Genomic DNA, 25,478 nt, shown 5'->3' with positions numbered 1-25,478 from the left:
ACGCTGATGGTTGGTGTGGAGGCACCCAGGGACCTCTGGCACAACCAAACACCCCATGGGTGGCATTTATAAACAAAGCCATTGTTGAGACAATCAGAACTAACATCTGCCCCTCTCCCAGCTGGAGGAGGAGGGGAATCCTGGTCCCTGAGTGGTTTCTCATCCAGGATAAAAGCATCCCAAATGTCTTAGCAGTAAGCTCAGCTTACTGCTTTAGTTAAGCTCTCTGAGCTGTGGAAACCAGCTCCCACATGTTGGTATTTGAGGACACATGAATTTAGGAGGTGGCTTGGATGGAGGAGCTGTGCAGCACCTGGCTTTTGGCACTGCAGCACTGTGTGGGGTTGGGATTGGGCTTACCAGGGGTACATGGCTCCAGAAGGGAAATTTTGGAGGAAATCCAAATTTCAATCAAATGAAAGAAATGTACTTTCAATTCTTTTATTCAGGATAGTTTGGGTTTATTCCTGACAATAGCTCTGGAAGCTGGAGTATGTGACAGAGTCTTTGGAGATCAACAATTAGAAAGAGGTGAATCAAAACCCCAGTGCAAATATCCACAGGGTTTCTTATCTAGAAATTCACAGCAAGCTGTAGAAATCTTGTACAAAACCACAACCTGAGAAAACACTGTCATAAATACCTGCTCAGTTTTGCTCAAAACATGGCTGTGTGCTTTTCCCAAGCTGCTCCCAGGCCACATCTCACCTGGGGCTCAATGGCAAAGCCTCTTCTCAGCCTCTCAGGACTGGGAACAAGCCCAGGATCCCCACTCCATCAGCCCAAACTGTCTTTTCCAGTGTGTGCTGCTTAATATCCATCACTTGCTGCTTTGGGCTTTCTAGACAATGACTGCCCACAGTGACGCGTCCCCAGAGGCAAAAAGCAGAAGAGCTCTGAGGATGAGGTGTCACCACCAGACCTGAAACAATCCAGAGTTATTTCTGCACCATCTGGCACAGCTGAGCAGTCTTTGAGGCGAGCCCAAACACAGCTGCAGGGCAGAAATCTCACTGCAGGTGCCAAAGGTGAGCTCAGGGATGAGCTCAGAACAGCAACAGCTCAGGAACAGGTCCAAAAAGTGTTCTCCTAAGGATGTGGTCACGTAGGAGCTGGGGAAGGCAGGCCTGCACATCCTGGGGGACAGGAGCCACAGACTGTCCCAGTGCCAGGTGTCCAGCCCTGCCCCTGCCCTGCACACACCAGCCAGGACCAAGGAAAGCAAAGAGCTGTGAGCCTGGACAGCGAGACACATGAGGTGACATTTTCTGCAGGGGCAGTGACCCAGGGCTTGTTCCATCCTATTTATATCCTGCAGCTTTTGATGCCACCCCAAAACTCCTTAATGACAAGAATCCCAAATGAGAATGAGGAACAAAGTGTCTTGCACACACTGGGAGGTGGCTCCAGCTTCCCTTTCCTTCCTTTTCCACAGAACATCAGGAAAAAGTGAAGGCTCTGGAGGAGAACAGGGACCAGGTTGTCCAGGCTGCCACCCCTCTGCCTGGACCAGGGCAGAGCCAGTGCAGGGTTGAGAAAGGACACCTTGAGCACAGCCTGCTGGAACACACCCCATGAGCACAGAACTTTGCAAACCCCGAGAGCAGGGCTTGGTCTCTGCAGTAAATCCCCCCTACAGGAGGTTGACTTTGGCCACAACCTGCTTGCAGCCCATGCTGGAGTACTGCTTGTCCCCTGTAGTGTAGTAACTGAGCTGATTTGCCAAATTTTCAATGTGCTTCTGGTCGGGATAGAGCCCCTCCCTCCTCATCTGCTCCAGGAAGCAGTTTATGACGTGAGACTTCTCCAGAAGGACGAAGGGGATGATGTCTGCAGCCTTCCACAGAGGGTGCACACTGACCAGGACTGGCTGGATGATGCTCAGCAGCTCTTCAACTCCCCGCTGCTGATGCAGGAGCTCAGTGGATGCATTTTGGATAACGAACTTGGTGATTTCAGCACCTCCCAGGTTGCTTATTAAAATGTAGATGGCATTTAGGAACTCGTTAGTTTGATTGGGCTCAAAGAATCGGCTGAGAGTGTCCAGCAGGACAGGGGACATGAGCTCAACCTCATCCAGAATAAACAGTGGGGTCTTTTCCTCTATTTCAGCTCTGGTAACCACGTCAGAAATCTTCTTGGACAGATCTATTTCACACGTGAGGGGAGCCACCCCGCTGGGGCAGTGATGCATCACAAAGTACTGGAGCACAAAGTCATTGTCCATGACAGAGCGAAAGTGCTGGGCCAGCACCCAGCCAACGTGGCTCTTCCCAACCCCTGTGGGGCCGTTCAGAGAGATCACCAGAGGCTTGTTGTGGACGTGGGTAGCCAGATAGTCTTTCAGCAATTCCACAATACTTTCCACAGCAACCTTCTGCCCAAATACTTCCCGGTGCATGGTTTTCTCTAAACCATCCAGGTCATATTTTTGGAGGTTATCATCCAGGTTCTCTATTGCATTGAGAATCTGGAAGAAGATAATGGCAATGAGCAAGAGGAGGCAGCGCTTTGCCTTGCTCTTCTCCTCTGCTGGGAGATATTTTTTTGTTTTATCTGGGTAGAGAACCATCCTGGATTTCCTCCGGCTCTTTTTCCGCCTGCACTTTTTCACGGAGTAATGTTCCACAGACGTGTCAAAGGTGAAGTACTGGGAGCTCTCAAAGCCAGACTGATTAAAGAAGGACATGGAAGGGCTGTACAGGGAAGTTCTGTTCAGGGACAGCTGCCTCTGGAGCAGCCTGGTGTGGACGAACTCGGCAGACTTTTCCCGAGGCAGCTCTAAATGCAGCCGGCTTTTCTTCAGCCCCTGGTAGCGCCGGCGCAGGCGGACGATGGCCCGCAGGGGAGAGGAAATGGAAGTGATTTTCTTGGAAGCAGCAGGGATCACAGCATCTGGTACTTCCTCTGCGTCACTCTCAGAGCAAGACGCCTCTTCTTTTGCATCACAGGGCATTTCCCCTTCCCTGTCGCTATCGGTGATGGCAATCTCCCCTTCCCCATCACTGTCGGTGACCGCAATCTCCCCTTCCCTGTCACTGCCACTGCCACTGCCAGGAATGTCCCCTTCCCTGTCACTGCCACTGCCAGGAATCTGTCCTTCCCCATCGCTGCCATTGCCCTGTGTCTCTCCTTCCACGCTGCCCTCAGTGAAGACAATTCCTGGGTCACAAGGAGCCTCTTCTTTTGTGCTGCTCTCAGCACAGGGCACCTCTCCTGCATCGTCCTCTGCTCCAGATGTGTCTCCTGTGGGATTGCTCTCCATGCAGGGCACCTCCACCCCCAGATGCCTGAGGACATTTTTTCCATCCAACTCACAGCAGGGCAGCTCTTCCTCCATCTCTTCTGGTTCTTACAGCCCATTCACATCATCTTCTTTCTAAAAAGAATAGGAATGATGTAAAATCAACCATCCTAACATCAGGAAGTGACCAATAACAGTGAAATTAGACAGATATCCCCTTTGTAATGGGCAGAAACCTGCAGCAATCAGTAATGGCAAGGTGGCAGAGACTTTCACACTTAAGCTTTCTGGAAGATGGGACAGATGAGCAAAACTACAGATGAAATTCACAGAATTCACAGAATTTCTAGGTTGGAAGAGACCTTCAAGACCATTGAGTCCAACCCAGCCCCAACACCTCAACTAAACCCTGGCACCCAGTGCCACATCCAGGCTTTGTTAAACACACCCAGGGGTGGTGACTCCACCACCTCCCTGGGCAGAACATTCCAGAAATTTATCACCCTTTCTGTAAAAAGCTTTTTCCTAATATCCAGCCTAAACTTCCCTTGGTGCAGCTGGAGGCTGTGTCCTCTGCTTCTGTCAGTGCTGCCTGGAGACAGAGCCCAGCCCCAGCTGAGCACAGGCACCTTTCAGGAGCTGTAGGGAGTGATGAGGGCACTCCTGAGTCTCCTTTTCTCCAGGCTGAGCACCCCCAGCTCCCTCAGTCGTTCCTCAGTGTCAATTAATGCAAACTGATGTTAAAACACAAACCCAACCCTGCCTTCAGATGCAGAAGGGAAGGTCAGAGCTGGCTGGGGCCAAAGCCAAAGGCTCTGCTGTAAGAAGGAGGCAGGACAGCAGGACAGACTGACCCATGTTCTGAACCACAGCTGCCCAGTCCTCTTTCCCTACACCTGCTAAATTCAAGGAAGACAAAGCCCCACCTTTGTGCCAGCACATGCACACAGGCACGTACACACCCTGTGGGAAGTCACTGTCCACCCACAGACACCCTCAGGCTGTGGCAGTAACTTGCTGTGGTTGCCATCCTGGCTGCGGTGGCACCTCCCAGGGAGCATTTTCCTGGCTGTGCTGATGGATGTGCCTGGCAGGGAGGTGAGATGAGAGCTGCCCTGGATGGGAAGGCTCAGAGGGGCTGTGCCTGAGCCTGCCAGCAGCACATGGCTGTGGGGAGAGGAGAGGGGCAGCCCCAGAGAACCCCAACCCTGCCACCCCCATGGTCCTTCCATGCCCTGTGTGCCCACACACATCCCTGGACATGCAGGAGGGACACAGGGGCTGCCACATGAGACCCTGGAGCTACACAGGAGAGCCCAGGGACGTGGTCATCCTGGGACAACCATCTGAATGGTCAAACCTCAGCTGGCAAACAAGAAGGAGAGGCCAGAGGGATGTGGCAAGAGGCACAGACGCAGGAGGGAAGCCCCTGGGAGAACACAGCTCTGCAGGGGTGGATGCAGCCCCATGTGCTGCCCTGGCCCTGCCTGGCACAAGGCTGGAGGTGGCAGAAGCTGTGTCATGGTGGGAGGGCCCTTTTCTGACACCTCAGGGCTGCAGCAGTGCTGACACAAGGGACAGTTTGCTGCTGTGGCACTGCCAGCCCAGAGCGCGGAGCCACACAGGCAGCGTGAGGAAATGCCACTCTCATCAGCCATCCTTAAAAAATCAACACCGGGTCTTGCCAAAGGCACCACGACTCTGGAGGGAGCAGGGAGGTCAGGAAGTTTGTTATTAACTCGCTGCAGCTCAGCAGGAAGCCACCAACCTGCACGAAGTCACGCTCTGGACGAGGTTTTACTTCCCCTGCGCAAAGGCTCCGTCACCCACCGAGCCCGAGGGCGCCCGGGGCTGTGGGGGAGCCAGGGGCCCTGGAAATGCCCCCTCTGGCCCCTTGCTAAACCCCACACCTGTCCTGGCTACTCTGAAATGCAAAGCTTCACTCCCATCCGTGCACAAGCTGATTTTGGGACCGTGTGAGGACAGCCAGTGAGCCCAGCCACCATCGCCGGAGCTGCCACTGCTGGCAGCAATTAACCCCGAGTGCTAATTGCTGACCCAGTTCCTGACCCTGTGCAGGATTTGGTGTGCAAAGGCAAAACCAGCCAGACAGGATCTGGCAAGGAGGCCCTGAGGCAGCACAAGGAAGAAGGGCTGGGTGCCACCATCACTGCGATGCCACCCGAAGGATGCCACTGGGAGCCCTGGGCTGTCCCCACACCACCCTGCAGTCACACCCTTGCTCCTCTCCATCCTGCATCACCTTGCTCAGACAGCGCCTGCAGGTCCCCAAAGGGACAGCTGTCCCCAAAGCCACTGGGGAGCAGCCCCTGCAGCTCAGACCAGCACGGGCTCAAGGGATCAGGGACACCACAGAGCTCAGCCAGGGATCAGAAAACCCTCAGGGTGATGTTTTCTCAGCCCCAAGCCCTTGTAGGTGAAGAGGGGGTTGGTTAAATGCCAGAGAAGAGGCTATGGAAATTTACAGGAGAAGTTTTAGAGAACAGAAGGATCACAGAATCATGGAATAGTTATGGCTGGATGGAACCTTCAAAGACCATCTCATTCCAAACCCCTGCCATGGGCAGGGACACCTCCCACTAGCCCAGGCTGCTCCAAGCCCCATCCAATCTGGCCTGGACTGGGGCAGCCACTCTGGCACCCGTGCCAGGGCCTCACCACCCTCATTCTCAGAAACTTCCTTATCTCTACTCTAAAGCCACTCTCTTCTAGTTTAAAACCATCACCTGTCATAACAGGACGTGCTTAAAATTTTCTCTGTCTTTTTCATTGGCTCCCTTCAAGGCCGGGGAGGCTGCTCCAGGAGGGAAACACAGGACACCCCAAGCACTCCCCACGGACACTGCCAGGCCACAGCCAGGTGCTGCTGCAGCTGAAACACGGAGGGATGTGGCTGCTCACAGCCCAGAGCTGCTCTCCTACTGCCATGTCCATGCAGAGAGCCCAAAGCCCCTACAAGACCCCCGGGGAATGGTGAGGACCGAGCGCTCACCAGCTGGGAGGTGTTCAAGGTCCTCTTCCCAAAAGCCCATCAGCACATCCACCCCACCAGTGTGGGATGCCCAACTCTCCAGAGGAGCCGAGCAAGGCAGGGAGGAAGGACAAAACCCCATCCTGAGCAAGGAATCTGTCCAGTCATGAATATAATAACCCTGCTAATGCCATGACTCAGTCCCTATTACCTGCTGGTATTTACACAGGACTGGAAGTTTCTAAGAGCAGCCCTCGCACACTCAGTGTCGGGCTGGGCAGGAGGCTGGGCCAGCCTGCAATGGTGCACTTTTGACAGCTTAATTTTATATTTGATGAAAACAACAGGAAAGAGAAGGCAGGAATTTGGTCTGCAGCATCCCAGTGCTCATGTAAACACTGCTGATCTCTGTTCTGTGCCGAGCCTGGACACCGCAGGAAAACTTGCACTTGGAAACGCTCCTGGGAAGCCTCCAGCTTTCCTGCTGTAGCTCTTGCAGTGTTTGCGTTCGTGCACCCTGCTGCTCCAAAACAACGTTTCCACAACAGAGGAGCCTGTGTGGGCAGCTGGAGGCAGCCTGGGAGAGGGGAGCAGGATGGGGACAGCCCCGGGCTGGTGGCAGGAGAGGCCAGCGGAAAGCCGCGGTCTGAGTTAAAGCAACCCGGCTGGGGAGGCTGCACCCAAGCTCAGCCTCTGTGGATGAGCAAAGCTGCTGGGAAAAGGGAACGGCTGGGATATTCTGAAGATTGATATCCCCCATCCCCAGCTGGAGCCAAACCCTCCGTCCAAAAGGGAGCATCCAAAGGTGGCACAAACAGCCCCTGGCTGTGGGGGCTGCAGATAAAGGGCTCAGTGGCTGGGAGGCGAAACCCGGAATGTCGGCAGAGGCCAGCACGGCCCCGGCATCCCGAGCCGCAGTGCCCGAGGGCCCCGGCGGGGAGCGCACCGAGCGGGGCGGCTCGGCTCACGGCCGGCGCAGCCCACCCTGCCCGAGCACACGGAGCAGGGGGACAGCGGTGACAGCCAGCACCCCCCACAGCTCGTCCGCCACCAAACCCACCAGCCCAGCCCCAAGTGCTGCCAGGCCCCGAAGCCAAGTCCGAAGGGAAGGACAGCAAGCGGAGGGGAAGAGCCTGAAGCATCCCAAACCACCGGGAGCGAGAGCATCCCTGGAAAACCGAGGCGGCTTCTGGTGGAAAGCAGCGACTGGGGACGAGCAGAAGACGGTGGCAGGGATGGAGCTGGAAGTAGCCTTGGGGTGGCCCGGTGACCCCGGAGGGGTGGGGAGCAGGACGGGGGAGCCGATGCCAGCGCAGTTACCCGCGGTGTCCCCTCGGCGCCGGTCACGGGCGCTTCCCTCCGCCCGCCGAGCGCAGCCTCCGGCCTCGGACGGGCCGGCAGCTCCTCTGTCGCCGCTCTCATCCGCACAGAAACCAGCCCCGGAGAGGAAATGGTGAGGAGGAGTGGCCCTGGGCGGCACTTCCTTCTCGCCTGCCATGGGGTGGCCGCTGCCGGCCGGCTCCGTGTCCCCCTCCTGCCCGGAGCCCTCCCCGGCCGCTGCCGTCACGGCGGCACCGTGCGAGCGAGCACGGGCAGCGGGGTGAGCTCATCCCCCGGACAGCCCCAGAGCCCGGGCAAAACATCCCCACCCTCGGCGCTGTCGGTGGTTAGTCATGAGCCCGGAGCCCTCGCCCCAAAGGTCACGGCGGTGACGCTGCCGGCAGGGTGACTCGGGGCTGGCGCGGCGCTCGGGTGCTTCCCCTTGCCAGCGGCACGAACAGGGAGTCGGTCTGCGGGGAAGGAGTGAGTCCATAAAAAATAACGAGTCTGGGAAAAGCAGCAAGTCCGGAGTAGTTGGTCGGACCCTGGGCAGGTCCTGGCTGCGGCCGCTCCTGCTCTGCTGCCCGGCCCTGCCGCGGCTCTGGGCCCCTCGGCTGCTCTGTCCAAGCTGCTCGGGGACATGGGGACAGCCGGGGCCGAGGCTGCGCGGCGGCCGTGGGACCAGGCTCTGGTGCGGGCACAAAAACTCCCCGGGGAAAACCACTTCATGCCTCCAGAGCAGGAAGCAGCAGAGTGTTCCTCACCCAGCAGTGCAAAAGTTCATCACGGGGCTGCTCCTCACCTGCACTCCCGTTTCCTTCAGCCCTGGCACGTCCCACCTCTCACCTGCATTTGCACAACCTGGCCAAGGCTTTTTCCCCCAAATCAAGCCCATTTGGTAAAGCCAGAGAAGCCCTAAGTGAGCTCCTGCTGGTATTTCAAGCTCCTGTTTTTTATTGGAACCTGCACCCTGCGAGCCCAGGGAAATTCTAAAGGACCAAAAATACCCAGGACCAAAAATAAGGGGGGAAATCCCCCGAATTTGAGGGGTTTTTGGTGCATCACAGTGCAGATCCCACTCTGGCTGTGATGCTCCCTATTGCCCCCACTTCAGGGGAGGGGATTCTCTGAGCAAGTCTCCCCAGCCCCGTGCCAGGCAGCTGCACGTGCCTCTGCTGTGGCCAGTGGGATTTGCCTAACAAATCTTTGCAAATGTGGGGATTTCTGTGTCATGAAGGCACAGGGGCCCAGCTGGAGCTGACACTCAGCAGCTGGGAGATGCCCTCGGGGTCGGGAAGCCAGGCAGGACTGACCCAAAGCAGAAATCCCTTTAAGAGGGGCTTGGCAGGTGGTTTGGGAGCAGCCATGAAGGAAGATGCTCTTCTGGCTAATTCAGGTTTTTGAGAAAGAGGAACTCCCCCCAGTCAGAGTAGTTTGTAACGATTAAGAAACCCCCAAAACACAGTGGCCCCCAAAGCTCTGAAAGATTCAACATTAGGGAAGCAAGAAGCTGCCAACCCCCTCAAGGGCTGCCAGTGAACATCAACAGTCCAGCAAAAACTGTTCTGCTCTAAATGGGAAGGAGCTTGAGCCATTTCAGCACTCCGTGGGCTGCTGGGGGTAATGGGGGGGGGGACGGACAGAAAACCCCTAGAACTCAGGAAAACCCCCAGCAGGTTTTTTCCCCAAGAAAACAGGTTTTTCCCCAGCAGGAAACCCAGGGAGGGTGGAAGATGCACAGCCCACCCTGGAAAGGGGGGTTCCAAACCCCTCCTGAGCTGGAGACAGAGGGTGACAAGATCCTGGTGACAGTGGGGACGTGGGACTGATCTGCCTGGGACCCCCGTGGTGCTGGTGGGGCTGGATGGCACATGGGGATGAGGATCTGGAGGGGCAGCCTGGCCACTGCCAGCCGTGGAGTGACCACACAGGTGACAAGGTGATGCAGGGCTGGGGACACTGTCCTGGTATTGCTGCCAACTCCAAAATCACAGGTTGGGTCTGGAGTGGCTGCCAAAAAATGCTGGGGAGCACCTGGGGAGGGCAGGGGCATCGATGGCACCAGGAAGTGCCTATCCCATGTGGGGACAAGGAGGACAGGGCAATGGAAAACCTGCTTATGTTCCCAGCCCAAATGTCCCCTTGAGCTGCTCCTGGCCCTGGTGTGGGGGCTGTGTCCCCCCTCCCCACGGGGCTTTGGGGACCTCCAGCACCCCAAATTGGAGGAGACAAGCTGCTGTGTCCTGTGGGGAGGGGACACACTGGGGGGACATGCAGGCACAGAGGTGATGGTTTTTGGGGGGGGGGGTTGTTTTTCATGGGGGGCAGTGCCATGGGGGGGTCCTGGGGTCCTGCAGGTGAGGGATGTGTGGGCTGTGTACACGGGGGAGCTGTGCCTCGGGGGGCACACGGGGCCATCAGGGCAGGGCGGGGGGGGGCAGTGCACGGGGGGCCAGGTGGAAGCAAATTGGGGTCACCTGCCCTGTCCCCCACGGCCTTGGGGCCACCTGCCCTGTCCCCCGTGTCCCTGCGGGTGCCGAGGCCGGGCCCCCCTGGCTGGGCCCCACGGGGAGGAAACGGGTGCGGGGCCAGGATGGGGACGAGAGGTGCCACAGCAGCCCCTCCTGCGGCCACGGATGCAAATCCTGCACAAACACAGCCTCTCCCACACGGAGAGAGGCCAGAGAATGTCCCAGGGAGAGGGGGACGGTGCCCCGAGCCGAGATTTTGGTACCAGCCTCTGACTGGTGCTCACTGCTTTGGCCACCCCTGGGTTTATTACCCACCAGGAGGCATCGCCAGAGCTCGGGTGGCACCAACTTATGTGACAATTTTAGGGTTTTCCTTCAAGTTTTTGCATATTGCCTCTTTAGCCAGAACATTTCTAAGGCTGAGGAGCAGCAGCTGCATCCCAAACGTGGGCAAATCCCTCCTGTGTGCCCTGGGAAACCAGAATGAGGTGAATGAAGCACCCAGGGTCCTTTGGGGAAGATGTGAGGTGCTCAGCCCTCAGAATGGGACCAGAGGGAGACCCAGCAGCTCCAGGATGGAGTGTACCATACTCGCAGCACTGGCCTTGCCCAGAGAAACTCTGCAAAAAAAAAGAAGGAAACTGGTAAAAAAAAGAAAGTGAAAGCAGCTGCAGAGGTCACGGGCTTGGAGGCAGCAGGAAAATGGATGTAGAGATCAGAAATATGGCCCAAGGATGAAAACCCTGCAGTGGGCAGGGAGCCCTGAAATTAAAGTGAGAAGCTGCAAGTGAAGAGGATATGGGGCTGGGGTTGGGACTCAGGAGGACCCTCACGGGCCCTGACCTTGGAGCCAGCCCCTCCTGCAGCCCCAGACAGGGAAGAATAAAAGAATATCTCAAAGTAATGGGATCCATGGTGGGCAGGATCCACACAGCAGCCCCTGGCAGGGGTGCAGAATCCAGCCCTGGAGGGTCATTCCCGACCCAAAGATCTTTTCTCCAAGCATTGATTTGCCCTTTTGCAGTGTGACCCCCCCAGCTCCACAGCTACATCAGCTCTGCTTCGGGCTGGTGGGTGGATTTTTCCCCTTTTACATCACCTACCTTGGGTTGATCTGCCCTGAATTGCTGCTGCTGATCCCTGGGCTCCCCCTGAAGTGCCACCCCTCCTAAATCCAGTATAAATTCCCTGGGTGCATTCTTGGGGCCATCAATCCAGACCCCCTCACTCTTCCTAATCTCACTCTTAGCAAAACTTTCCAGCCTCTGTGAGCAGCTCCACCACGTCCTGAGTAACCCAAACAGTTTATCCCTGGGCTGGGCAGTGTCCCCCGCAGGGACGCCGCGTCCTGCCTGGGTTATCATGACCCTTCCAAACAGTTTATAAATAGACCAAGGTAAATGACGGGAGTGCTCTGTCTCAGCATTTTTATCTCATTTCTTGTTTTCAAGCCATTCAAGGAGTGCTGGCTCAGATGATCACTCCTAAAACTCAAGTTGTATCTGCTGCTTCTTTCTCCTCCAGTTGAGCTCCATCCCTACCTCACTAAAACAGTAAAAATGAGGTAAAAGCTAAGAAAAATGGGTTTGGCATTGACCAAAGGGAAGGTCATGGCCCTGCCATGAGGCACCATCCATGCCCAGCACCAGGCAGTGGGAGAGGGCAGGGACCAGCACTGCTGCACCTGGGAAGCTGTGGCTCACACTGCTTTGGAAAACAGAAGGGGTACATCTGGGAAAAAATGGAAAATTTGGGAAATAATATGGAAAATATGGAGACCAGTGATTGCCTGTAGCACTCCTCCTGTCACCAACAGTGCCCCACCACCAGCATCCCCCAGGGCCATCAATACCACCTCGTGTCACAAGTGGTGGCTGGAGAAAATCACTGTAACACCTTCCCAAGGTCCCCAGCAGGGTCTGTATCATCCACCAAGGGCTCTGCAAAACACTCTCAAAGAACTGGAGCCATTCCCAAGCATCCAAGGAGTAAAGAAGTGTCCAAGGCCAGGCTGGATGGGGCTTGGAGCAACGATGGGCTAGTGGAAAGTGTCCCTGCCCATGGAAGGGGGTGGAATGAGATGAGGTTTAAGGTGTTTTCCAACCCAAGCCATTTTGTGAGTCTATGCTTCTATGATTTTCCATGCATTTTTGAGCTATAAATGTGTCTGTCTTTTTCTCTTTCTTTCTTTCTCTAGCTCTTTCTTTCTTTCTTTCTTTCTTTCTTTCTTTCTTTCTTTCTTTCTTTCTTTCTTTCTTTCTTTCTTTCTTTCTTTTTTCCTTCCTTCCTTTCTTTTCCTTCCTTCCTTCCTTTCTTCCTCTCTTTCCTTCCTTTCCTCTGGAGTGGGAGTGATTTGCAAAGGTGACATCCCTGGGACAGGGACTGCCCTGGCCAGCACAGCTCCAGCTTGAAGCAACAGGGCTGCCTAGCAAGTGGCACAGGGAACAGCACAAAGCCCTTTTTTTCCCCCCAGCTTCCTCTGTTCACCCTGAAAAAAAATCACAATTCCATCTTGTTTCAATTAACTTTAAGACTTTTATATTCCATGAAGGCTGAAGCAGTCATTAAACCCGAATTTTTCCTGTTGTAACACTTTGAAACAACCACAGCTCAGCTGGTGGCCCTGGCTCTGCCAAGCCAGGACCTCCCATGGGCAGAGAAGTGACTCCAGGTCCCCTCAGTGGTGGTGGCATTGCTCATCCTCTGGCTCAGGATGGACAAACTCATCACACTCCATGGGCGCAGCCCTTGGGGCAGCATGAGGGAGCTGGGAAAAGTCAGGATGGGAATGATGCCCATCCCCTGCCCTTCCAGGCCACAGCCATGGCTTTGGGAAGGACAGGGAGTGCCCCTCATCTCACTCCAGAGTCTGGGGATGCTGCTGGGATGGGGTACAGGACACACTCACTGCCACACAGCCCCTGCACTGCGGGTGAGGAAGCGCCACAGAGCAATAAATCCACCTGCACAACGCGTAAATAAATCAGTATTTTTGCATCCATGAGCAAAGCAGACGCAGCCAAGGCCCTGAGTCAGCCTGGGCCGTGTCCCAGCAGTGGCTCTGGCTCTGTGGTGAGTGGGGACAGCCCAGCAGCTGCTTTGATCTCCCCACATCAAAAGGATCCTTTTCCCTGCGCTGTCAGAGCCACAGCACACCCAGACACTCCATGGGACACTCTGTGGGATGGGGCTGGCACACCCTGGGCTGGCAGGCACTGACCCCACTGACCCTCCCTGCCAGCCCTTCCACACTCGTCCATGTGCTCAGTGTTCTTTCATGAAAAAATACAAATAAAAAAGTGGAGAGAGGTGAGAGTAGAGAAGAGAGAAGGGAAAAGTTCCTTGGGCACTCAGGCAGGGATATCCATCCTTTCCCTGCTGATGCCATCATGGATTTGCTGCCCTTTGGGATTTTTTGGCTTTACCTGAAGTAATCAGAGACTGGGGTTTATTCAGTTTATTCAGATTCATCACCAGATCCTCTTCAGCACAAGGAACCTTCACAACAGGATGCACCAGGTTCCCAGTGCCACAGCCCTGCCAGCCTGGAGCACAGTGGCCCAGAGGGATCAAGAAATTGTGCTTTACCCACAGAGGAAAACACCAATGTGCCCAAGGGGGACAGAACTGCTGCCTGCAGCTGCAGGGGGATGCCACAGGGACTCGTGGGCTTTAGGCACTGGAAAACAAGGTTCAGTGTTAAACAGGGGTGATTTCTGCGTTCCACAGGTCTCTCACACACCTGGATGGAAGGCTACACTCACAGCTGCTCCTGTGTCTTACCTGTGGCTCTGTTAAGTCTCAATTCCAGCTGCCAGAGCACTCACAGGCTGGGATTGAAGATTCAGCAGAGGAGGAGAAAGACTCCTTGGGCTGTGGAAACTCATTGGGAGCTTCACAGAAAACATCTTTTTAGTAAAAGCCAGATTTTCCCAGCATATTCCTCCTGATGAGCAAAACCCATGTGGAAAGCAGGACTGAGAGAGCCTGGACACCCTGGAGGGGGGATGTGATGCAATCCTGAAACTGCTCCATAGCTGGGTGGGGGGCACAGTGTTTAACCAGGAGCTCGGGGATTATCCCATCCCATTTCTTTGTGTGCTGCCAGCAACTCTGAAGCTCCCGAGGACTGACCCCAAGGGCAGCCCCATGGTGGTGGGACACAGACCTGTGCTGGGGCAAAGCAATCCCACCGGGGCCTGGATAACCCACTGGATCTCCAACAGCTTGCCCTGAAGAACTGCTGCATCTCATCCATCTCAAGCATTCTTCATCCCACAATAAAATTATCCCACACAATTTACGAGTCCCAAACAAGGGCACCCTGGAGTTGTTCCCTCCCTGTCAGAGACAGCACCAAGCCTTGTTTTTGGGCAGGGTCTCTCTCATCACATCCAGCTGCAAGACACGGCTTTAGCCACACACAGAGTTCCAGACAGCAGCTGGAGCCAGCAGCCCCCTCCCAAAACCTCCTGGGGCTGCACATGGAGACCCAAGGAAAGGGGGACAGTGGCTGGGAGACTGGGGAGTTTCCTGCCTGCCCTTCCACCGTGGGGAGGTGCCAAGAGGAAAGAAAAGAGTTGGCACCACTGGAAAAAAGAGGCTACTGTTATTTATTAACCAGGGAGGTGGGCCCAGGCACTCACGTAGGGGAGGAAGGAATGTGGTGAGCAGACCCAGACGTTGTGGGGTGTCCAGGCTGCTGCTGAGCTGGCTCCATGTGGAAAGTGACACCCACGTGGGGAAGGGGGTACAGCAAAGCCCCAGGGCAGAGACACTGAGAGCTGGTGGCACTCTGGAGCAGGGCTCAGGCACAGGCAGGAGTGCCCAGGGGGGCAGGGACCTGGCCAGATCAGTTGCAGTTCTTGGGCAGGCGATAGACCCCCCCTGAGTAGATGAGCTGCTGGTCCCGGACCTTCTTCTGGAGGAATCCCTGCAGCTCCTGGATATCGATCTCGGTAACCACGGGGCCGGTCATCACAAACATCTTGAGCATGCTGTGGATCCTCTCCAGGGACAGGCTCTCCAGGTTGGTCAGCATGGCCTGGATGTACGTCCAGAAGAGCTGCAGAGGGACACAGGCCACAGTGAGTGACTGACACTACAGCATAAAGCAAATACCCAGAAACAAGGCAGGGTATTCTGTTTCTGTATATTGTTTCTGGCAGTAAATTCTGTTCTCAGCCATGGGTGTGGGGTCTCTAAACAGGGCATATCCAGGAACAGCAGCAAAGTGCTGGGACACAGAGCTAGACAGTGGGATCTGACGTGCAGCACACGCATGACCCTCTGTGGATGAACACCAGTATGACAACGCTGTGTTGCACAACACACAGGCACAATGTGACTCACAGGCAGGAAAGGCACTGGAAATCTCCAGGAACCACAACAGAGAGAAGGCAGAGATCCAGCTGTTAGTGCTGGGTAAGTCTTTTGGGCAGTCAGAAGTGCCAAAAAAAGTGTTGCTCGGGTGCATCCAAACAAGTTATGACTATTTTCAAATATGAAATCATGTCTCGGACTTTTTTCTTTTTTTAAACTGAAAAAAAAAACCAATTTGGAGCTTTCCAAAAGGTTCCCTGACTCAGCAGCTGGGCACTTGTCTGGAGGGAAGGCTGTGATCCAGCACCAAGAGATTAACCACGAGATACCCACTTCAAAACCCAAATGTTTGTGCTGGACTCAGCCACTTGCAGTGGAAAATGTGAATCCATAGTGCAAATTGAATCCACCATCTTGATCAGATTCCCCAAACCCAAAATACAGGATGTTTGCATCACCACAGGGACAGGTACCTGCAGCTCCTCCTCCTTCTGGTCAGCCTGTGAGGCCATGGCAGAGTCCCCCTCCTCGTCACTGTCAATCAGAACAACCTTCTCCACCTGGTCCTTCTGCTCCTCCTCAATGACAGTGAAGGTGCCCTCGGGCTCTTCCCGCAGGACTCCCTGCTGCAGCCACAGTGTCATCTTCCTCTTCAGTGAAGTCACAGGCACCTTGAGCACTTCACTCAGCTCTGTCAGCGTCCAGGTGCCTGCAGAGACCATGGAGATCAGAGAGGAGATGGAGAACAGAGAGTATGTGGAGAACTTTTCACACCCAAGCCTGCCAGGATTTGGTGGGAAGCTGGGTAAGGCGGGGAGGCACTGCCAGGAACAAGCAGAGGGCTGCAGCAGAGCTGTGGCCCTGTTGGGTGCTGCAGACCCTGTGGGAGATCCAAACCCATGCACCAGGTCTTGGTCCTACTGCCAGAGCTCTCAGAGCCTCCAGCTGCCCAAGGAACATGGCTTTCCCACCCGTGGAAGCACAGACAGGGGTTCCACAGCACTCACTCTTGGTCTGGAAGTGCAGGATGATGGCAGCGTGCACAGGAGACACGGACAGGGAGAGCGTGCGATCAGCCAGCTCCACGTCCAGGCTCACCAGCCCCAGGTGGTACTTCCAGTTCAGGGTCCTCATGGCCTGGGAAAAGGGGGAAGCAGCCGCTCACAGCAGATCACCCAGCAGGAACCAGTAAGTGCCGGGTTATTGCAAACCCCACTGTAACAGCATGGGCCAACCAGCAGCTAAAGGAGACTGGATAAAGCTTTCATAAGGAGGGTTAAGGTGGCCTCACCTTTAATTTCTCATACTTCTTGGAATACGCTTCCATGGCTTCCTTGACCTGCTCTGGAAGCTCCAGCTTCTCCTCTTTGAGAGGTGGCCAGAACTCACTGGACAGGATAATGGCCACGAGGCTGAAGGGAGGCCTCTCCTCCTCAGGGAGCTTCTCTTCCTCATCGCGAATGTTGGCGTTAATGCGCCGCGAGTCGGCCATGTCCTGCAACAGGCACAGGAGCTGAGCTGGCTCCTTCCCTTCACAGTCACTGCCAACCAGTAGTGAAGCAGAGGCTTAAACAAGGTGAACAGCATTCTGTCCAAATGATGATGGGGACACTGGAAAGGACATGATCACGTGTGTCTACTCGGAAGTCTGCTACATACTCAGAAAAATTTGTGGGACGTTAGAGGAAGGGGTTACAACTCAACACTGCCTTCACTGGAGGCCTTCCACACCTGTGTTCTCCCTAGAGCGCTCCAAAAGAATCAAACTCCAGAGTCCCAACCCCAGAGGAGCTGGATAAGCCCAGCTCCTCAATGCCAGGATATTGCAGGAAGGACAGGACAGACAGCAGCACCAGAGCAACCATTCCCCAGAGCTGATAATCCAACCCACGGGGCTTAAAACCGGACATGATTTAAATGCACTTCTGCCTGTCACAAATCAGCCCCTCACTGGCATTCTGGAACACCCACTTTCCTAAAAGACCCTTTTGGGGTCACTCCTCAAGTCCCTCCCCTTCCCCAAGGGGCTCAAACACCCAGGACTTGAACTAAAATATAAGAGGAGTTACTTTTAACATGACTTCACAGTAGTGCATCTGAGCTTCACCAAACCTCAGCTTCAGCAGCTCCACGTTACGGATTTCCCTGGAAAGAGACACAGCAGGTCAGGCACGGGGCCCTTGGATGGACAAACCTGGCTTGGCCTCCACCCCTCACCACACAGCCAAAAAAACGAAGTCCCTGGCACAAGGTGCTCTTCCTAGGAAGCCTTGCAAGGCACAGTGTCTGTCCAGGATGGCTCCTGGTACCCAAGTGAGGAACAGCCACCTCCTCTAGGCCAGCAGCTTTTTGAAGACAGAATGCCAGAATGGTTTAGGCTGGAAGGGACCACTGGAGCTCATCCAGTCCCACCTCCCTGCTCAAGCAGGGTCCCCTGGAGCAGTCACTCAGGGTTGTGTCCAGATGGCTTTGGAATATCTCCAGGGAAGGAGACCCCACAGCCTCTTTGGGCTCCTGTTCCACTACTCAGTCACCTCACAGCAAAGAAGTTCTTCCTCATGTTCAGGTGGAACTTTCTGTGTTTCAGAAACACACATCTTCCATCCCTTCCATTTGGGGGGCCATCACAACATGCGGGATGGAGCTAAGAGTGTGTCAGTGCCTCCAAATTCCTACAAGCTGCTCTATCAGCACAAGCCAAGGGCAGGACTGAGCACGGAATTCTAGAGGCAAACTCAAAGCTGCAAAGGAAGTAACCAAAGGCTCCACAAACAGCCATTGACAGGACTGAGCCTGAAGGCTCTACCCTTCAGACAGCAGGTACAAGAACACTCGAGTGATTTGGCCTTGGAAGCCCTGGGTCTGGGCACTGGGGCCTCACCTCTCAGCACTGTAGTTGAACTGGTGCAGCAGCCGGTCAGCCAGCAGCGTGCGGTACTCATTGATGAACAGGTCCTTGCTGCCGTAGATGCTCACCAGGAGGCTGATGATGTCTGAGGAACGACGCTTGGAGCTCGATTTCCCTGGTGGGATCCAGCAGACAACAGTGTGAGATTAACAGGGATCTGCCCCAGCCCAGCTCCAGAGGACCAGCAAATGAGCTGCTCAAGGCTGCAGCCCACCAGGGAAAGCAGCCAGCTGCCAGGACTGCTGGGCTCGGCATCTCACCTGGATCTGCATCAACTGGGTCAGGAACCCAGTCCCCTGGCTCCGAGATGTCATCATCACTCTCCTGGCCGTTCTCCAGGGTCACTGGGTCAGCTTTGGAGAGCTCGTTTGCCAGGTCCCCCGAGCCCTCAGCATCCCCCGTGAGACCGGCCACGATCTGCCGCACTGTGTCCTCCCGAGTCCTGCCAGCGGCACGGAAACGGAGTGAGGGGGAAGGGGAAGAGTGAGTGAGGGAAGGGGAGGGAAAGGGGATGTGTCAGACTGTCCCACATGCCTCCTACCTCAGATACTTCCTGATGGGCTCACAGGCAACTTCCAGGATCACCATGGAAGGGTCCAGCTCCCGCAGGGCCTTGATGGCCGAGATATACAGAGTGATGATGTCGGAGGTGTTGACTCCTACAGGAGAGGAGCAGAGGGAGTCAGAGCCCTGCAGCACAGAATAATGGCTTGGATAGAAGGGGTTTGGATGGTCCTAGCCCTCTGCTCTAGCTGTGGTGAGGCAGGAGGAGGGCTTGCTGCCCTACTGCCCAAGGCAATGGGGCAGATCACATCCATGTGCCTGAGAAACCAGTTTTGAGCATGAACGGAGGCTCAGAGCTGAGTCCTGATGGTGCAAAGAAGCCTTTGCCCACCTGGCCCAAAGATAAACTTTGTGCTCCTGACCATAGTGTGAAAATGAGGCCAAAGGGGGCTGGGATGCCATCAGCTGCTGCTGCCATGCCCACTGGAACACAAATAATGTGTGATGGGCATGGTGACTGCCCCTCATTCCTCAAACAGGAAACCAAACCAGCTCCAAGTAGAACCCAACTCGTGTCCAGGCTCTTTACAGTGTCAGGACACAGACAAGGATGTAAAACCCACCAGGGTGCAGAAGTCTCATTTCCAGAGCACTTTTCAGGGAGCTGAGCAGCTGCTGCCTCTGGTTAGTCCTTTCCAGGCAGAACTTGAGGTCCTCCACAGCAGGCTTTGACTCTGGGAAATCTGCAAACCAAGCAGTGATCAGAAGCAGTGCCAGCCTCTGAGGGGAGGCAGTGTGGCACATCAGAGATCTGTCACCCCCCCAGTCCCAGCCCAAGGGTGAAGCACCTCGGATGATGCTGAAGAGCTCCTCGATGCGCATGCTGGCGTAGATGCGGTAGAAGAACCTCTGGACGTGGCAGCGCCAGCGTTTCAGGGTGCTGCTGGCTTCTGGGGAGGACTGTGCCAAGGGGCCATCCTGCAGGAACACCCTGCTGAGCCACCCAATCACCTTCTCTATCCACTGCACGACAAGAGGGAGAAACAGATGTGAACACAGAGCTGCATGCACAGCCACATCCCAACCCATGCCAGGCTGCCACCACAGCTGGCAGATAGGGGCAGCTGGACCAGGACAGCATCACCCCCAGCTGCTCCTCAAATGTGCCCCAGCCTGGGTTATAGCTGGGGAAAGAGCAGCCAAAAGAATCGGAACTTTAGTTAAAGATACAGGATATGGACTGTGCAGCTGGGTGTGAGAAGATAAGGGGTGACCACAGACTGTGTGCAGGCACTGGGCTTCAAAAAGGACAGGGTTTGCTCCAAAACTTGCAGCCTATTTCATTCTTGCAGAGTTTCATCCCATTCTATACCTGCAAAACTGTTCCATTCATAAGAAAATGAGCAAATTGCCCATTACACCATCCTTGGCCCAAAATTTCTATGGTTCCTGAAATCAGTGAAAAGCAAACAAGATACCCCAAGAAGTCACAGACACCCAACACAACTCAGGCATTTGAAATCCAAATACCAACCTCATAACTGAATTATAAAATAAAAACCTGAACAGAGAGCATAAAAAGGTTATTTTTTTATATTTGAGCTTTAGTGAGAAATGTGTGATTGTCAAATTTCAAACATACCAAATTACAATATCCAGATGTTTAAAATAACTGCCTTTCCCCCCCATCAATTAGCAAATACATGCTACTTCCTGGGATGGTATTTGAGTACCAATATGCTACTTCCTGAGATAGTATTTGAGTACCATTATACTACAAGATACTCTACTACCTATCTATTACTAGGTATTAGTATTTTTTTAATACATTCTCACAGCCTGAAACAAAAATGCTAGGTCAAGGCGTGGTTTGCTGATGTTTATTTTTAATTACTCGACTGAGGAAACACTGTAGAAATGCACAAGTTTTGCCAGGAAAAACCTGAGTACAACAAATACCTGGGCAAAACTGTGGAGAAGCTTATAAAGAATTCCCCTAAAGGACAAAAGGACAGGACTATAACTGATGCAAAGCAACACAATTTTAAGGAATTATTATCAAACCAACCCAATCTTCCCCCGAGTTTATCTTCCCCGAGTGCTCCTGTTACAGCCTGATTGTGACCTGACACTCCAGGCAGCTGCTGTGCTGGCAAAGAGGCTTTGCCCTCAGCACCTGTAATTTTCAGTGAGCTGTTTCTCAGACTTCTCTATTCAACATTTAGATTTCCAGTCTGTGCTTTTTTTTTTTTCCCTTAAAATTATCTCTTCCTAATCCTGACACGCTCCAATATTCTATGGCCAAAAAGAGGTGGAAGCAAGGGCAGCATCTGACAAGCAAAATGCAGTTGTGTTTTCTGTGGTGCCCTGAAAATATCCTTAAACAATCTCCAGGTCATACAAAAGCATTTCACACCAGGTGCAGTGAAGAAAGTGTTGCACAACAACCAAAAGGAAGTAAACACAAAACGATTCCTGATGTTTGCAGGCAACAAAAACGGTTGGCATGGCAAAGAGTGAGGGATCCAGGGTGTCTGGCTTGCATGGGAACCTGGCTGCAGGCCTGGTTCTCCAGCACAGGCAAATGCAAGGTCATGGGCAAGGAGCACTGAGCTCAGGATTGTGTCCTGGAGGAGCCATAACCTGGAGAAGAATTTTATTTTAAAGTCATGGTGGGTAAGCAGCTCAACACAAACTTAGCTGAAACAGCAGCAAAGCAACTGGGCAGCTGCAAAGAATGATTTTAATTCTGTGTGGCCACTGGTGAGATCAATTCCAGAATATCCTCTCTCATCCTTGCTTCCAATTTTACAGAGGAATTGGAAAGAGGGCTGAAAACAGCCACAGAAATTCTAATTATGGGCTCACCTACACAGAGGGAGGACCCTCTGCAGGCCAGGTGGCACTTGTTGATCTTGTGGTTTGTAAACTGGAACCACAGAAATTCCCTCATTACTACAGACATCATGAGGTGAAATGTGACGGTCCTTCATGCACAGGTCAGAGCAAACCTTCCCCTTCAGCATCAGCCAAAATGGGAAGTTTCAGCCACCTCTCCTGCCAGACATGGTGGAAGTCATAGATCTGGACCAGGTGTTTTAAGTTGGAATCTGCTTTTAGCCTGAGCTGCTAAAAACCAACAACAGCTGCACATCTTTATCACTCCCTACAGCTCCCTGAAAGGTGCCTGTGCTCAGCTGGGGTTGGGCTCTTTCTCCAGGCAGCACTGACAGAACCAGAGGACACAGCCTCCAGCTGCACTAAGGGAAATACAGGTTGGGTATTAGGAAAAAGCTTCTTACAGAAAGAGTGATAAAGTTCTGGAATGGCTGCCCGGGGAGGTGGTGCAGTCACCACCCCTGGGTGTGTTTAACAAAGCCTGGATGTGGCACTGGGTGCCAGGGTTAATTGAGGTGTTGGGGCTGGGTTGGACTTGATGATCTTGAAGGTCTCTTCCAACCCAGTGATTCTGTGATCTCCCAAGGAGGACCCTCACTGCCCCCACACCAGCCCTACCTCCTGGAACTCGTTGAGGAAGGAGTGCTCGTACTCCCCGCGGCAGCGCTGCTCCATCCTCTCCTCGATCATCCTGTGCAGGATGGTGGTGACAGCGTCAGCACTCACCCTCTCCAGCAAATTCAGCCGGCGGCTGCGGGCACAGGGACACCATCAGGAGCATGCGGGAGCAAAGGCATCAGTCAATCAAGAAAATCTTGTACCTGCAGGCACCACCCTCCCTGTACATTCCACAGAGGCAGGCCCAGCCCGGGCACATGCTGTGACAGCCCACACAGATGCACTGCATATGTAACACATGGCACTACTGCTATCCCATCTTCTTTACAGACATTATTTAAAGCCATCAAAAGCTTTTTCATTTGGAAGAGTTTCATAGAATCAGAGAATGGTTTGGGTTGGAAGAGACCTTAAAGATCACCTAGTCCAAACCTCTGACATGGACAGGGACACCTTGCACAGGTTTGCTTCTTTGTGGTCAGAGGCCTCAGAGCAAAAGGAGGATGTTCTTGTATCCAGGGAGAGGAACTTTCTGTCTAAAGATCTGCTCTTGTTCAACCACCAGTTGATAGCAGAAAGTACATGTTGAGTTCTCTACCCACCACCATGACACAGCCTGAGCTTACACAGCTCCTCCTGTTCTCAAGGATCAATAAAACCTGCTGCTCCTCCCCATCCATACCGCCTCTTGCTCCAAGTGACAGCCACCACCCCGTGAGATACCTACAGAATGTCATTGAGCTTTTGGAACTGCTCCATGGCTTCAGGGCACCAGCACTGCTCCCTCTTGCTGCTGCAGCCTGCACAGAGCTGGCCCTCTCCTCCGCCCTCCTCTGGGTCACTCTCCTGCTCGGTCTCACTCATGCTGCTCTCACACTCATTCTTTCCATCTTCTCCTTTCTTCCACTGCCGCATGTATATCCTGAACGTGCGGCTGTAGAACTGCTGGATCATCTCCTGGAAGGATTTGGTCGTGGAGAAGAAGAGGATAGCTTTGAACATGGTGTAGACCTTCTCCTGCAGCGTCTGAGCGCCTGTGCCCAGGAGCAGGCCTGCCTTGGTCCACTGCTCCAGGAGCTCCAGGCTGTTCAGGTAGGGCTCCAGGCGGCACTTGAGCAGACTGAAGGCGTCCAGGAGCAGCGCGGCGCACTGGGGCTCCTCGGCCGTGTTCTCATACTGGCCAATGCAGTTCCAGAACTCGGGGGCGATATTGGCCTGCAGGTCAGTCTGCAGCACCTCGATGAACCACTCCTCCACGATGGAGTGCAAGTCGTAGCACTGCAGCACGTCCAGGGCTGCCCGGAGCTCGGCATCCTGCAGCGGCCCGGCAGCTTCGGGCCTCGGGGCTGCCTGGAAAGCGGAGGGAACATGAGCTAAGCATTTGATGGAGCACATAGGGACTCTGCTGTCAAACTGCACTGGGGGGATGCTGTTCCTCCATGGTGATCTGCCGGGGTCCCAGCCCACCGCTGGATGCCCAGCGCCCCCTCCCAGGGCTCACACCCGCACACAGGTGGCTGCTGCAGGACACAGGTGCTGCTGGAAATGCTGCGAGCCACCCTTGGCTGCCCAGCTCCCTCAGACGGAGCGGGAGCAGAGCCACAGCACGGCCGGGAGAGCTGCGGCCTTTTGGTCCCACTCCTGGCTGGGGTGACAGAGAGAGGGCGGCTGGCCCCGCGACCCTTCCCTCACAGCCCCCAGCAGACACCACCCCCGCACACCCAGGAGCCCCTTCCCCTCCTCCCCGCTCCGGCCGTTCCTCCCCCAGCCCCGGCCGTTCCTCCCCCGGCAGCTCCGGCCGTTTGTCCCTCAGCTCCGGCCGTTTCCCTCCGGCCTCGGCAGCTCCGGCCGCTCCTCCCTCAGCTCCGGCCGTTTCCCCCCGGCCCCGGCAGCTCCCACCGCGCCCCGCGGACCCAGAGCCGGAGAGGCCCGGCCGGGGAGGAGCCGAGGCCGGAGCATCCCGGGGGCGGCGGGTCGGGCCTGCCCCGGGCCCGGCGGAGAGCAGCGACCCCCGCGCGTCCCCGCTCACCAGCCCCAGCGCGGCGGGCGGCACCAGCGCGGTGCTGAGCGTGTGCCAGGCGGCCGAGAGCTCCATTCGGGCCGCAGGAAGGGGCGGAGCGCCGCCGGCCGCCGCGATGAGCGGCCCCGGAGCCGCGCTGCGGGGGCACCACGCGGCGCTGCGGGAGGGTGAGCGGGGCCGGGGGGCGAGCGGGGCCGGGGCAGGGGCCGGGCAGGGAGAACGGGCCCGTCTGACGGTGCCGCCCCGCAGGGCTGTCGGAGCTCCGCGCCCGGCGGGACGAGCTGAGCGGGCGGATCCAGGCCGAGGAGGCGGAGCGGGGCCGGCTGCAGGCGCGGATCGCGGCGCTCTCCCGGCGCTTGTCCGACACCAGCGAGAGCCTGGCGGGGCTCCGGTCCACCAGAGCCCACATCGACCGCACCATCGCCGAGATGGACATAGCCTCCGGGGAGGTACTGCTGGCGAGGGACATCGCCTTGTGCAGCTTCCTCGTGAGGGGAGGAGGAGGGACGCATTGATCCCTGACCAGGGACAGGGCCCGAGGGAATCACTGAATCGGAATAACCCGAGGTGGACAAGGATCACCCAGCCCAGCCCCTGCCCTGCCCAGACCCCCCACCAACCCCACCCTGGGCATCCCTGGCAGCGCTGGCCAAAGGCTCCTGGAGCTCTGGCAGCCTCGGGGCCGTGCCCATTCCCTGGGGAGCCTGGGCAGTGCCAGCACCCTCTGGGGGAAGAACCTTGCCCTGAGCTCCAGCCTGACGGTGTGTCAGGGGAGGTTTGAGATATATATATATATATATACACACACATATGTGTATGTATGTATTTATGTATGCGTGAACTCGGTCTGTATTTACCTGAAGGCCAGCTGGGAGCAGCTCCATGAACCACCGCTCCTCCCTGGGTGGTAGCCCTGCGGCCGAAACAACTTCCCAGGCCCGGGATGCAGCTCTGGCACACAGACCCCATCATGAGAGGGTTGGGTGTTGTTTTGGTGCTGCTTGGGCTTGGGCAAAGTTTATTGTCAAAATACATTAAAAATAGCTTTTGGAGACCCCTAAAAATTACCATCTCAGACCCGTGGTTTGGGGGAAAGGAGGAAACCAGAGACATGACACTGATTCACAATCTTACTAATTTAGGCAGAGAACAATGGTGCTGATAGAGTTGTTGGCCTGCCA

General features: G+C 55.2%; 2 protein-coding genes across 2 annotated transcripts; both read right to left on the bottom strand.

The window, feature by feature from the left end:
- Positions 1-425: 425 nt before the first annotated feature.
- TOR4A (torsin family 4 member A) lies at positions 426-8,449 on the bottom strand. The gene is made up of 2 exons (XM_038156154.1): positions 7,557-8,449; positions 426-3,379 (listed from the first exon to the last, which is right to left on the bottom strand). Exon 2 carries the CDS (start codon positions 3,338-3,340, stop codon positions 1,634-1,636), a length of 1,707 nt encoding a protein of 568 aa, XP_038012082.1. The 5' UTR covers positions 3,341-3,379; positions 7,557-8,449; the 3' UTR covers positions 426-1,633.
- A 6,168-nt stretch (positions 8,450-14,617) lies between these two features.
- Positions 14,618-24,463, bottom strand: ANAPC2 (anaphase promoting complex subunit 2). The gene is made up of 13 exons (XM_038156153.1): positions 24,307-24,463; positions 23,005-23,627; positions 22,278-22,410; positions 19,610-19,784; positions 19,385-19,504; positions 18,799-18,916; positions 18,518-18,699; positions 18,231-18,372; positions 17,419-17,494; positions 16,641-16,844; positions 16,357-16,486; positions 15,823-16,058; positions 14,618-15,092 (listed from the first exon to the last, which is right to left on the bottom strand). Exons 1-13 carry the CDS (start codon positions 24,370-24,372, stop codon positions 14,880-14,882), a joined length of 2,418 nt encoding a protein of 805 aa, XP_038012081.1. The 5' UTR covers positions 24,373-24,463; the 3' UTR covers positions 14,618-14,879.
- Positions 24,464-25,478: the final 1,015 nt, after the last annotated feature.

Source organism: Motacilla alba, chromosome 17 (genome assembly GCF_015832195.1).
Source record: "Motacilla alba alba isolate MOTALB_02 chromosome 17, Motacilla_alba_V1.0_pri, whole genome shotgun sequence".
Taxonomy (NCBI): Eukaryota; Metazoa; Chordata; class Aves; order Passeriformes; family Motacillidae; genus Motacilla; species Motacilla alba.
Note: the sequence above shows the minus strand (reverse complement) of the source record. Positions and strands in the feature narration are given on the sequence as shown.

Excerpts from the sequence above, each read along its gene's own strand:
- TOR4A (XM_038156154.1), bottom strand. The coding sequence starts at position 3,340 with ATGGAGGAAGAGCTGCCCTGCTGTGAGTTGGATGGAAAAAATGTCCTC.
- ANAPC2 (XM_038156153.1), bottom strand. The coding sequence starts at position 24,372 with ATGGAGCTCTCGGCCGCCTGGCACACGCTCAGCACCGCGCTGGTGCCG. Across the intron at positions 22,411-23,004 it reads CAAAAGCTCAATGACATTCT|CCGCCGGCTGAATTTGCTGG; the intron begins GTAGGTATCTCA and ends CTGTGCCCGCAG. Across the intron at positions 19,505-19,609 it reads GCTCTTCAGCATCATCCGAG|ATTTCCCAGAGTCAAAGCCT; the intron begins GTGCTTCACCCT and ends CTTGGTTTGCAG.